The 13681-nt window shown below is 38.9% G+C and overlaps 1 protein-coding gene across 1 annotated transcript; it reads left to right on the top strand.

Annotated features, from left to right (window-relative positions):
• Window positions 1–3325: 3325 nt before the first annotated feature.
• LOC113045468 (SLIT and NTRK-like protein 3) lies at window positions 3326–10675 on the top strand. The gene is made up of 2 exons (XM_026205860.1): window positions 3326–4144; window positions 5217–10675. Exon 2 carries the CDS (start codon window positions 5241–5243, stop codon window positions 7887–7889), a length of 2649 nt encoding a protein of 882 aa, XP_026061645.1. The 5' UTR covers window positions 3326–4144; window positions 5217–5240; the 3' UTR covers window positions 7890–10675.
• The last annotated feature ends 3006 nt before the right edge of the window (window positions 10676–13681 follow it).

Below are 13681 nucleotides of genomic sequence, written 5' to 3'. Positions count from 1 at the left end.
ATAATAATAATAATAATAATAATAATAATAATAATAATAATAATAATAATAATAATAATAAAATGACCTTATCCACCAACCTCCCAAATACATGTATGACTTCATATGACCTTTAGAAAAGCTCTAATGATAAGACTGTCTTAAGATACTACCATATACCATGCTAATATATTTGTCAAAGTCAATATTAACTCTTTTAAGTTTTACATGTAATATAATGGACAGAAAAATTAGTAAAAAAAATAATAATTTTGATTTAAGGAATTGTAATTAAATATCTCAGATACATACATATTTCTGGCTATTTAGTAATTTAGAACAAGGCTATTTATTTTATTTGGTTTTATTATATCTTAGATTGCTGACCAGCAGCCTGTATTGGCTGTACAGTAAACTGACATGCACAGACACAGCTTAAGCGTTCTTTTGAATCTTTATTAATTTCTAATTATTTACCAACATACCATGTGAAGGGAGACTGATAAATACTGAATCCAAGACAACCAGATGTGGAACAGTATACTGGAATGCTGAGCTGTCGTTATAATACTATTAAGTGCTAACTCAGTGTTTTCAGTCGCATATCACATTACTGCTGCTGTGGATAAGACCATGCTTAAGTCATAGCTAATGTATTTAATGAGTTCTGCTGTGGATGAAAGGAATAGATGGTTTTCTTGCTAGGTTCTTATTTGCTGATGTTTAGAACAGGTAATCTGTGCTTAGTAATTTAATTCTGGTTAATTGTTTCTATATTTTACAATTGGAAGGCTCTCAAGTGGAGATAATCATAATCATTGGATTCCTTCCCTGTATAATCCTGTGTGGGTATTACATGCCCGTGAACACGCTTGCATTGTTTAGTAGTGGATGAGTGAGACGGTCTCCGCCAGTAGGGGGAGCTCTCGTCATGGCATACTTTCTGCTTCATTTAGTGTTGCTCTTTTGATGTAATCTTTTAGCATCTCAAGTATGATGCTTCACATGATAAGAGGTGATTTCCCTTGGAGCACTACTCCTGTTTTGCGAAATGCTGTGTCACAACATTTTGAGTTTAGGTCTGGTGCGTTTCAATTTTTAACAAGATGCTTTTGACAAGGAAATGCTAGGCCAGAAAAGCACTCGAACAGGCAAACAAATGAGACTGAAAAAGCCCTCGTGCAAACATTTATTTATGCCAAGGATAATAAAAGTATGTCAGTGAAAAAAATAAATAATTCCAAGCAAAATAACTTCAAATTCAAAATGATTAATATAACACCAAGTAACAGCTGTGCAATATTTAGAAAGAATACAGATAAAGTGGATCTTTAAATAATGTTTTATGGATATATAAGTGTCATTCTGTATTAGAAATGATTGCTAATTTTTAATGGATTTACATACACATGCTATATAGTTAATTAAGCTATTGTGTCCTACTTTACTTATAGCCACCCTATATTGAATGGCCCTGAATGGTTTTATGAAAACATGATTTTACACAAGATTCAGTCACATCATTCAGAGTCATTTATTTCCTACTATTTGCAGTCGTCCATGGCAACACTGTATATCCGGTAACTCAATTTTTTTTCAGAGCACATGAGTATTAATGTGTTCATATTACAGTAACATTGTTGCAGTGTTTGTCTTGTTGCTAGGCTGATTATTTTGTAAATTTTAGTATGTAATGGAAAATATGATTTGCATATACAATTATCTGTTTATATTGTAATATAAAAAAAACAGCACGAAAAAAATCAAATGTATAATTTTAGCATTTATGTGTTGGTGTCTGTCTGCGCAGACTGCTGCATGTATTAAAAGGGCTTCTAAAATAGCACCCTTCATTCACTGCACTTAATCTATCAGGAGTTTACATGGGGACTCCAAAGGACAGATTCCCATGGCAACTGATTTATATACTAATTAAAATGGGAGGGTAGTTTAATTAGCTTAACACTGGTTATCACTCAAGGCTGGCCGTCCTTGGTGGTGGTCCGTGTGTTTGCGGAGAGAGGTCATTGCTCTGTGGTATCCACGAGGTGTGCCTAACTAAATAGTAACAGCACCTGTGGATCCAGATAGCCCCCTCTCCAGCACCTCAGTGGAAGCGACGCTCTTCATCTTCTGGGTAATTAATGACCAGCTTCAGGCTAAATGAGCTTCAAATGGCCTGACCACCAGATTACATCTCGTGATTTTCTTTTTTTTTTTTTTGCTGGAAAAATTGCACTGCTAATTGTGTCTCTTCAGTTGTTGCAAATTGAGACATTTGGTTTTGTTGGTTTCATGTGAGGGGGATTTATAATTGAATGAGAGTGCTTGAAGTGATTTGTTAATTAGTCAAAGGTGGTGAAAATCATGTGCATCCTTAATATAATCATTCTTCAAACAAAGCTAATCTTTTGTATTAATATTAATTACACACAATTACTTGCTTAAACTGATCAGTGTGTGAAAATAATGGCATGGCTATTATACTATTATGGAAGGGAGATTGAATTGTTTCTTTGAAGGTGGTTGAAATATGCTTTAGAGCAGAATCTGACATTAGTTTTCTGAGACGTCTGGGTTTCTGGACCCCATTACTATCTTGTCAATCACGGTGCTTTCTTCCTCCTAGCTATGTGATGGCTGCAGAACAATTGATGTCCAGCACCATATATAGTGAATAAAGTCATGTAAAGCCTTCCTATAATTTCAACCCCAGAATTCCTAATGATTTGTTTGTTTGTATTTTTCCAGCTTTTTTCCTTTTCAAAGGGCTCGGGTAAATACTCTCGCAGCAATTTGATGGAGAAACAGTGCTTTAATCACCTTTAACAGGCTTTAGAAGAGAAGGGAAGCTGCTGTCGCTAGCTAATTCACTGGAACATCTTCAGATCTGTAGCGCTGATCTGTGTGTGTGACGGCATTAAAGATTTTTTTAAGGATCTTCAGGAAAATGCTTTAATGCTCAAAGGCACAGAGAGCTGCTGAGACAGAGTATTAACTAGCTTTAGCTCAGATTCTCTGTTACCTGTGGGAAATTCACAATAAAGGGAAAAAGTAAAGTCGATATGCTCGTGTGTTTAGAATATTACTTGGATATATGTGAGGAATTTAGTAGTTAATGCTCAAAATGAAGCATGAAGATGAAGATGGTGTGTTCCACAATAGACCGAGATGATCTAATGAGAAATCGCATTTATTTCTCTATGCATATCACTGTCAAATGACAAACTCATTATGAAGTAATTAACTGGTGATTTATAAGATTAATGAGAAATGCCATATGAGAAATCAGCAAAAGTGGGCACCAAGTCAACATTGTTCATTCTCTGTTCCAAAATAAGCAGCATGCCCATGTATGAAGCACCACATTGTTGTGCAATAGCAGATGGCACTATGTTTCCATGGTAACCGAAATAAGGTTTCATTAAATTGTTAGGGTCCTAATACCGCGAAGGATGATGGATAAGTAACCCAAGAAGCCCCATCGCTCTGGGAACAGTTACAGTATTATTTAATAAAACGACAATGTTGTGACACAACAAAGTAAATAACCCGCGTTACGCATCACGGGTACAAAAAATCTCAACTACTTTCTTTCGTAAATCAACGCGAATCCAACAAACGTGTCTCAGGAGAGCGAGCGTTAAAAAAAGCCCCGCTGAACCTGAAACGGTGTGTTGCGCGCCGGCTGCTGCGTTCATATTATTCTCATCATCTTCACATATTTGGAGCGTTTCATCGCAGGGCTGCGAGCGCGCTCGGTACAATACATCTGACTTGGAAACCGAAGTCCGAGGCAACGCCATCCTGTGATTTATTTCAATGCCAACTTGCGCACTTGAAGCGGTTTAGTTTTCCATACTGTTTCTAACCGAAACGTACTAAGATCTCGCTCATCATCAGTCCTCACAGTGGTGCTGAACTGTAGCCTTCGCTGTCTTCACTGTTGAGCGCTCGACAGGGGAGCGGACCTGCATCCTAAAGCAAACCTTTCTGAGACATTGCAGTCCTGTCACGTTTTTGGCTCTCCTATTTGCCTCCACCACGAGAGCGGCGGAGAGGAAAAGAAGAAGAAGAAACGGTTCAACGGTGGTGACATGGCAAGAAGCAGCATCATTTAAAGTGGTCCATCTTCCGCTCTTTTAATTCCACTGCAGTAACCTGAGTGAGTAGCGCACATTTCTGCTCAGTTAATGCCTCTGAAATGGATCCGGACGCGGGCGGTGGTAAAGGCAGACAAAGGGGAATGCTAATAGAATACATTTTAGCGCATTGGATTATCATTATGTGTTAATTATGTCTCTGACAGCGTAATATAATGGCGTGAATCGCTCTTGGTTAGCTAATGAACATCGTATGCAGCTTCCATAAGTTCAGCTTTTTCATGCAGTGCTTGAATGGTTTCCTTATATGTCAGTGTTGCATACTCTGTTCAGAACTGGATCTGATCTTTTGGTCTGAAGAGAGCAATGGCTGGATTTCAGTTTAACTTTTGTCTTACAAATATTTATTTGTCCCGTGTTGTTGCAAAATATGAATATGATTTTTTATATATATATATATATATATTTCTTAATCATACTTTACCTCAAAGTACAGCAACTGCAAAATAATGATTTCTGTTACCCTAAAGATTTTGCTCGCAATAAAATGATTTGCATGCATTAGTGGCGGCCTGAGTTCGCTACATTATTTCAATGACCTGTATGGACATATACTCCTTCAACAATCAATATAACCTAGGTCTTATTAACATCACATTCCTAAGAGCCCTGCTGTGCACATTAGCTAATAGGTGCTCCTAGAGGAGGGGAGAAAGAAATATTTTCCATGGAGGTCAAATTGATATTCCAGAGTCATTAGCTGATTTAGAAACTAAAGCGAAACCTCTAGAGAACCATGATGCCTTTAAATGGATTAGGTCATATTTTGCTTCTTCTCAATATCACTGTAACAAATGCAGCAGGCGTACTTTTAAGTCAATATTAAGCTCTAGTGCATTTGCTGACATTGGTTATTGAAGCCTTATTCTATATTTTGAGTATATTGTTTGCAGAAAAAAACTGCAGTCAAAGCAGCCGAGCTGCATTCTGCTCTGTCATACTGTATAGATGATAACCTCCCCTGTTCTACAGTCATATCACGACTAACTTGTCAAAAGTCAACATCATTTGTATTGAGCAGTGTTCATCATCCTCTCTGTATTCCCACCACTAAAACTGTTGTATTTTTTTCAGTGCAGTGAAGGAGCTCTTGATGCTATGCACTTGCCAGCTTTTGGTGAAAGCATGTTGTGGGTTACACTGCTAAGCACAATTGCACTTGGATGGACGACTCCTATCCCACTACTTGATGATTCAGAAGAAATAGACGAGCCTTGCTTTGAGCCCTGTTACTGCGAAGTGAAGGAAGGCTTGTTTCATGTTCATTGTGACAGCAAAGGATTTACAAATATTAGCCAAGTCTCACAGTCATGGCTTAGACCATTCAAGCTCTACCTGCAGAAAAACTCTTTACGGAAGCTCTACTTCAACAGCTTTCTGCACTTGAACAATGCAGTGGCCATTAATCTGGGCAATAATGCCCTGCAGGATATCCATGTTGGGGCTTTCAATGGTTTGAGCTCCCTGAAGAGGTTGTACCTTCACGAAAACAAACTGGAAGTGTTCCGGAATGACACATTTCTCGGACTGGAGAGTTTAGAATACCTTCAGGCCGACTATAATGTTATCAAGAGAATAGACAGTGGGGCATTCCGAAATCTCCACAAACTCAGAGTGCTCATCCTTAATGACAATTTAATACCCATGCTGCCGGCATTTCTTTTCAGATCTGTCTCTCTCACGCACCTTGACTTGAGAGGCAACCGACTAAAGACGTTGACTTATAAAGGGATTTTGGAATATATCGGCCGCAGTCTCATGGAGATCCAGTTGGAGGAGAACCCTTGGAACTGTGTCTGCGATATCATCCAGCTCCAAGCGTGGCTGGAGCGGATTCCATACACTGCAGTTGTTGGTGAGATCACATGCGAGTATCCTTTCCACCTCCACGGAAAGGACCTCAGAGAAATCAAACGCATTGAACTTTGTCCCTTATTGAATGAAGCTGAGATTGAGTCAATTCTAGGGATTCTCCACTTACCATTCTACACGGGGAGGGCGAGGCCTACAAAGCCGTCGTCTATAGTGTCCCCCAATCAAAACACTGTTTCCTCTGTGGAACAAAGAGAAAGACCCCCAAAGCCAACAAAAAGACTCAGGCCCTCAAAGACACCACCAACACCACGCAGCGTGTTCCCTAATCAGCCACCTGTAGCCGGATACCAGACAAGGCCACCTATACCTATCATTTGCCCTATTGGATGTTCCTGTAACTTGCATATTAATGACCTTGGCTTGACAGTCAATTGTAAGGAAAATGGGTTTCGGAACATTTCTGAGTTAATGCCTCGACCCTTGAACGCTAAGAAGCTTTACTTGAGTGGAAATCTCATTCAGAGAATTTACAAGTCTGATTTTTGGAATTTTTCCAGTCTTGATTTATTGCACTTAGGAAACAATCAGATATTTTACGTGCAAGAGGGGGCTTTTGTTAATCTCCCTAATTTGAGAAGCCTTTACCTGAACGGTAATAACATTGTGAAGTTAACTCTTGATATGTTCCATGGCTTGCACAGTCTTGAGTATTTGTATTTTGAGTTTAATGAAATACGAGAAATCCAGCCGGCTGCCTTTAGTTTATTGCCCTCCCTGCAGCTAGTTTTTCTCAACAACAACCTCCTGCGAACATTGCCTGTGGGCGCGTTCGCAGGTACCTCGCTGACACGCCTGAACCTGCGGAACAACTACTTTCATTGCCTCCCTGTCAGCGGCGTTCTGGAACACCTGCATGCTGTCGTCCAGATCGACCTGAATCAGAACCCCTGGGACTGCTCCTGTGACATCATCCCTCTCAAAGAGTGGCTGGACACGCTGAGCTTAGTGGTCATAGTTGGAGAAGTGGTGTGTAAGACCCCCGAGCAGGTCTCAGGAAAAGATTTACGCTCTCTGAATTCTGAAGTGATTTGCCCTGAGCTCCGACAGTCCACGCTGTCTCCCGCCGAAACAGATTGTGATCTTATCACCACGTATCCCGAGTTGGGGCCGCACCCGCCAAAAGGTGCCATACCCCTCTCCGTTCTCATTCTCAGCCTGCTGGTTCTGTTCGTGTCTGCCTTCTTTGCTGCTGCGGCTCTTTGCGCATATGCTCTTAAAAAGCGTGATAAGCTACCCTTTAGGAAGCAAGGGGAAGTGGGCCTGGCTGGCATTCAGATGGAATGTGGAATATTCACAGAGCAGCCACCCACATTACCAGAGACTCCTCCTTCCAATCACGTGTACGATAGCATCGGTGCTCCTTCCTCGCACATGTGCAGCAACCCCATTTACAAAAGCGGACAGGAGGAGTCAGGGCAGAAGCATCCATTCTCAGAGACAAAAGAGAGCGGATCGCACTACAGAACGCTGGTGGAGAAGGAAAAAGAGTGGACCATGGCAATCTCCAGCTCCCCTATTAACACTATTGTCACTGTCGGTGCACCGTGTGGTGACATTTCCAGCTTCCACGAAAACGGAATACTCTGCCCGACTGTCATTGATAGCCAAGGTCCCACGCCCAAGGTGGGATTAGTGGACAGTCTTTTTGGCACAACATCCCAGTTAAGCAACCTGCCTGACAGACACACGCACCCTCCCTCAGAATATCCACATGCCAAACAGGATGCCAGACAAAAGCAAATGATCACAACCACCACAGGGACAAGGACAGGATGTCCTAATCAAACCCAAAGTGATTATCCTGAGCTGAGGGCTAGACTCAAAACAAAGATGGATTACATTGATATGCTGGAGAGGTCATATCAGTTCTAAGACATGTCAGATATAAGGCTGCACATCCAAAATGAAAATGGTAAGATGGAAAAGGGATTCATGCGATGTACTATGGTACGATTTTCCCTCAAGTTGCTCTGGAGGAAATCCCTCGTTCAGATTTGTTAAAGTGCCTTTATAAGAGCAGCCAGCAATGTTGTAAATGAGTATTTTTATATCACAGTTTTATTTATCTAAAATACATAGATTTACATTAGAGGAAAAAGGATCCACTTCTGTTTCCAGACTTTGCGATGTTGGTAAACGTGACGCAAATTATACATATGAATGCAGGGTGTGAGGTCTTGGCTTTTAACTCGTTTGCATTGAAAACTTCAGAAATATTTTTTATTTAACTGAAAATGGTCCTTCAGCAATAGAGATAATGCAGTTATTGTATAACTGTTGAGTGCTTTGTTGAATCTGTATTTTCAAATTGAGTAGATTGTCTTTATTGGGACTTATTGAATGGTTTTATGGACCAAGGTAAGGTCGACACATGTAAAAACTTGGGGACTATCGATCATGTCTACGGATGTACTTTTTAATGATCTGTCACACAAAAAGGCGAAGACAGATCTGTGCATATATTTATTCTTAGATTTCAGTGTTGCAATTATTATTGTAAGACATCATGTTAAATCAGTGTATAATGATTATGCTTCTGGTTTAGCCTTCCTTGAAAAAAAAAAAAAAACATGAATTCAATAAAGGGTGCTAAACTAAGCCAAGTTCTGCAAACTACCATTCTGAGTAGCGAACATGCAGATTTTAGCCTCTACATAGCATGTACACACACAGCACTTTATCCATTTGCTTATAGTATGCTTCAGGCAAGATATGAAAGAACAAAGTATTTCAAACCAGACCTTGATGTGCTGGAATCTAGTAAATAACAGTGTGAAATTTGTCAGAGATTGCATGATATTGACACAGTCAATTTGCGAAAGACTCTTGTCAGGTCACTCGCAGACCTGTAGGAGAGGAAGCAGAGAATATGTGCAGCATTCTTATAGCATCCTCTGCAGTCTCCAGTCCCCTGAGTGTCCATGGGAGGGCATCAGTTAGATACACCTATTCACCATGCATAAGCTGGCTTAACCTAGTTACGCAGCATTGCATAAGGGAGAAAAATACCCTCTTTGGCATCATACTGTAAAACCCTTAAATAAAACCAAACCTGGAAAGAGATGAAGTTGAATATTTATGAGTGTCGAAGTTCCGTCATCCCACGATTTGAAGTTTGTCATTTTTATTTCCTCATTCTCATGGTCTTGTTCCATAATTTATCCTCTGATTGCATGCAATGCAATTACAAACCTCCACTCAGAGCCATCTGAACACATTAGCCTGTTTCAAAGAGCTACAGTAAACATTAAAGTAATCGAGCGTCTAAAGTACAAAAGTGTGTGCCTGAATGTTTTAGCTGCTCACAAAAGGGTTTTGCTGTCAATCCAGCTTCTCTTGAAATTGGCCAGTCGACGAGCTGAAAGTCCAAGGACACGTGTGTGAAAGGAGGATAACGTCAGAATGTGGCTCGGCTCTTATCGCGCTGCCCCTGTTTATTTTTGCTAATGTTGTACTTGGCAGATTCCATCCCTCACAGGCCATCCATCATTTACACAGTTGGACGTTTATAACGGCATTTCTGCTTCTGGCATCCAGATCTGCTTGTCAAAGAGAGCAGCTTCCTAACCACCTTTCCTCGGTGATAATTCACAAAGCTTTTGTCCAAAGTATGAGGAGAGATAATCCTCTCAATGCCACTCCAGTAACCCTCATTATACGCCTCTGCCGCCCAATCCCACAGACGGCCTGGCCAACTGATCCTGTACGCAGCGAATGCGATCGCAGGGGCAGTCAGCTGCTCTGCTACATAGTGCTCATGTGCCTCGCCAAGACAAAGTGGCATTTAACCAAGAGACCATGAACAGAGAGAAACGGGCAAATGTGAAATGATAGCTTATGTTTAATGGTTGATGGAATCGAACTCACCAGCAGTTACTTTCTTTGATAGTATTGTGTGACTTTTTTTTGATGGGAATGCTCCTGACATAAAGTGGCATCATTATGAGGTTAATAATTACTTCTGAAAAATGCTCTCGGAACAGCCATTTAACAAAACACCACTGTTATGAATTTTGAACACGACATATGGCGATGAATGTGAAAATGTAATGTGCCGCACAGCGGATAATGTGTTCCCAACACGTAAATGAGCCACAAAGTACCTGCGGAATTTTCAATGGGATGCAATTAGTCAGCAAACGGTGTGTGCCGTTGCTCTCTGACATTTGCATTTTTACCGGAGACTGTGGCCTTTTCCTCTGGCTGTCACGCCTGTAATGTGTCTGCTCAGACATGCCGTCAAAAACCCTGGCCCTTGGGAAATTCAGGGACACCACAGTGCAGGCAGTTGTCATTTTACTTAGTTGAAATGCTGGACAACTTGGACATGGTTCAAGTATTCTGCTGTCGCCAGAGCTGTTCTTACTCAAAATGTATCACTGAGCAGAAAAATATGGAAAAGTTTGCACTGCCTTGCATATAGATGTGTTTAGTTTTGACCAGAATTCGGTGTGGTATTGTTTTTATAAACCCTCGGCAAATGCCTTTCTAATATTGACGATACCATTCAATATTGACCAATATTGCTGTGGCATTGTGTTGGGTGATATTTACTGCATGTGGTTTGCTCTTTAACCTTTCACGATATTGAAGTGGCTTGTTTGAGAAAGAAAAGAGGAATAATAAGAATGTGCTTGAAAAGAACAGGTAGGGGACGCAGAGAGAAAATGGAAAGGTTTCTTTGAAACCACATATTTAGTTAATGGATGAAATGAAAAAGCCACAAGACGTCTTTGGATATAAGATTTTAATTTAAAACATATGCCTGTTTTATTGAACTAATTTAGTCCCTATTAAGTACTGTACTACAGTATTGTATACATGGTAAACAGCCAATGTTACTTAAGAGCTTTTTGCTAACTATTGCCACCAAATCTTTATGTTTTGTTTTAGTGGTGTATTTGATTTGAATAAAATCAGACTGTTTTGTGGTTACCACATGCAGCACTATTAGTAAGGATGCAAAATATCCAAACCTGTACCATATTGGTTATTGTACAGTATATTAATATTCAGTGAATAATTAATGATTATTTATTGTAGTATATTTAATTTTCATTTACCATATATTTTTATATTATGTGAGTGTTAATGTTTGTGATAGTTAATCTTTGAAAAAACAATAATTTTATAAGACTTTTAAATTATTTCATATTGTACACTACAATTCTGTGATGCCTAAAATTACTTTTAGAATTTAAAATGTTTTGTGTTTTCTTTTACTTCTTTCTTTTTTGTTTTCAATTATTATGACAAAATGGTAAAACATGTTAATATATGTAATATCAGTATTGGGATTTATTGGTTAAAGTAAAAAATATAATTAAAAAATGCTCTATTTTGTTGCCCAGAATTAAAATTGCAGGGCATTCCTATTTTCCCATTTCCTTCTCTCTCTGTGGTTCACATCCACCTGATTGTCAAATCAGCTCACAAACCCTGACTGAAAGATAAATGGTGATTGCTAGTTTAGGAAATGATAAGAAAATTTTACCTCATACCGCAAACTTTTCTAAATGTACAGCCGGTGCAAGAACAGGCTGGTGTTTTGTATGCCATACAGGTTCAATCTCTGTTTGAAGCAGCACTGACACCATGCTGAGAGCTTTGTCTTGGGAAAAGAGAGTAGGATGCTGTCAAACCAGATCTTTTGTTTCTCCTTTACTTTTCTTTCTTCATCTGGAATTAAACCCTGCCAGCAAGGAGAAAAGTTGTGTTTTAGTGTCTGACGAGTGACTTTTTATGCCCAATTTCTTCATACAGTGCGGAGTGCTGATACAGTCAGTGTGAGCTGGTTATTCCCTGTCCGTGGTGCTGAATTTCTTTTGTGCAAAGGATAGAGAAGGTATCGGCAAGGCGTTCTGCAATGCCTTGTGCTGTGCTGTGCAGCTTTTGCAGTGTGCTATTTCCTGCAGTGGGAGCTGTTTTATGCATTCGAGGATGAATCTTGAATCTAGTACACTGTGAAGCAGCCATAAGCACCGTCTCTTAAGTCCACCATCTGCTGTAGTTCTTGGACATTTATGGGAGATCTGTCAGTGTAATTGTGTTTTGCCTTGGCTGGGAAAGCATTGATCTGACCCATGGCATCTAACGGGGCACCATCACTGTCTCAGTAATTACATGTTTTCCATTAAGAAATCTTGATCAGCGTGGAAGGGGAGAGACAAAAGGAAAACAAAGCAAATTATATGCGGTATTTGTTTATTTGAATGTCTTGAGTTTGTATATTTAAACATTCAAAAGTAATGCTTTTTATGTGTGATATCTGCCAAATGGTTTATTGGAAATGACCATATAACAAAACAGGCTTTTTGGAAGTTTAGATAGCACTACAATGCTGGTAACACTGTATTTTACAGTCCTGTTCCTTGTGTACATACTATGTACTTATTATAGTAATTACAATAACTATGTAATAACTAGGTACTAACCCTGAACCTACCCCTAAACCTAACCCTACCCCATGTAGTTACCTTGTATTACCAGAACTTTCATAGATAAATATCCTGTAAGTACAATATAAGTACATGTTAGTACACGTACTGTAAAATAAAGTGCAACCAGAATGCTTTTATATGGCGTTTTATTTTTAATTAGGCTTATTTGTTAGTCTCAATGGAGAATTTTGCTGATCATGTTTTTGCCAGCAGCATGTTTCCAGGAACAATCTTTCCCCTAGCAAATTCCAAATGTCTTTCTTCAGCTTACACAATATACAGTGAGAAAGAGACAGACATGCATGCACAATGGGAGTGATGATTTTATTATACTAATATTAAAAATGCTGAAGGTTACACAGAGGTGTTTACGTATGTGTCAGATAGAGCTGCTTTGGGCAGGTGGGAACTAAATATGGAAAAATAACATATAAACAGGTGAAAAAATAAAGCAGAAAAAAGCTCAAATGGACAAAGCAAGCTCTTTGTTATCCTATATCTATAAATTTGAATGTCTTACTCAATCATCTATTATTGAAAATTATGTTAGAGATTATGTACAGTCATTCGGTCATTATCACAAAATACAACGTGGTAATCGGGAATGCGTCAATCTTATAACAGCCAGAATGTGTTTTTTTTTTGCAATAATGACCATCTGATTGTACATTATCATGATGATCACTAAATAAATAAACATGTGTACATGAAATGTGAATTGTGTTATCTTGAATATAAGAAAAAATTATGTACCTTTAAAGACAGATCTACTTTAAGCTATTTCCACCTTTTTAAATAAATATGAAATTCCTGGTGAAAAACTACCCATGATTCAACCAAGCAAATTGTGCTAAAAGAACACTTTAGTTCCTGTCCGCTCCCTTGAAACGCCATGAATGACATGAAAGAGTCTCCCATACTCTCAACACTCTCAAACTACGACAATGTCCATAACATGCATATTTTGCAATAAATATGAAAATATGTTGTTTCACATATATAACTAACATATTAAAATCAATAGTCTCATATTTCACCATTGTGTTTAATCAATTGTTATTCTCAGTGCTTAATGGAATAGTAGTTGTTTCCCTCAGTAAAGACTTTAAGCAGACAGTTTTGTGCCTTTTTCTTTTTTTATCTGATTTTCATTAAAGTTTATAATGTTGTAATTAATCTAGTAGCTTGTTGATTTGGTTCATGGCTTTTAACTATAAAGCAAAG

The sequence above is a fragment of the Carassius auratus genome, chromosome 27, assembly GCF_003368295.1.
Source record: "Carassius auratus strain Wakin chromosome 27, ASM336829v1, whole genome shotgun sequence".
NCBI classification, from domain to species: domain Eukaryota; kingdom Metazoa; phylum Chordata; class Actinopteri; order Cypriniformes; family Cyprinidae; genus Carassius; species Carassius auratus.
This window is presented reverse-complemented; position numbering and strand designations above follow the sequence as displayed.

Coding starts and splice junctions, on each gene's coding strand:
- LOC113045468 (XM_026205860.1), top strand. CDS start 5,241: ATGCACTTGCCAGCTTTTGGTGAAAGCATGTTGTGGGTTACACTGCTA.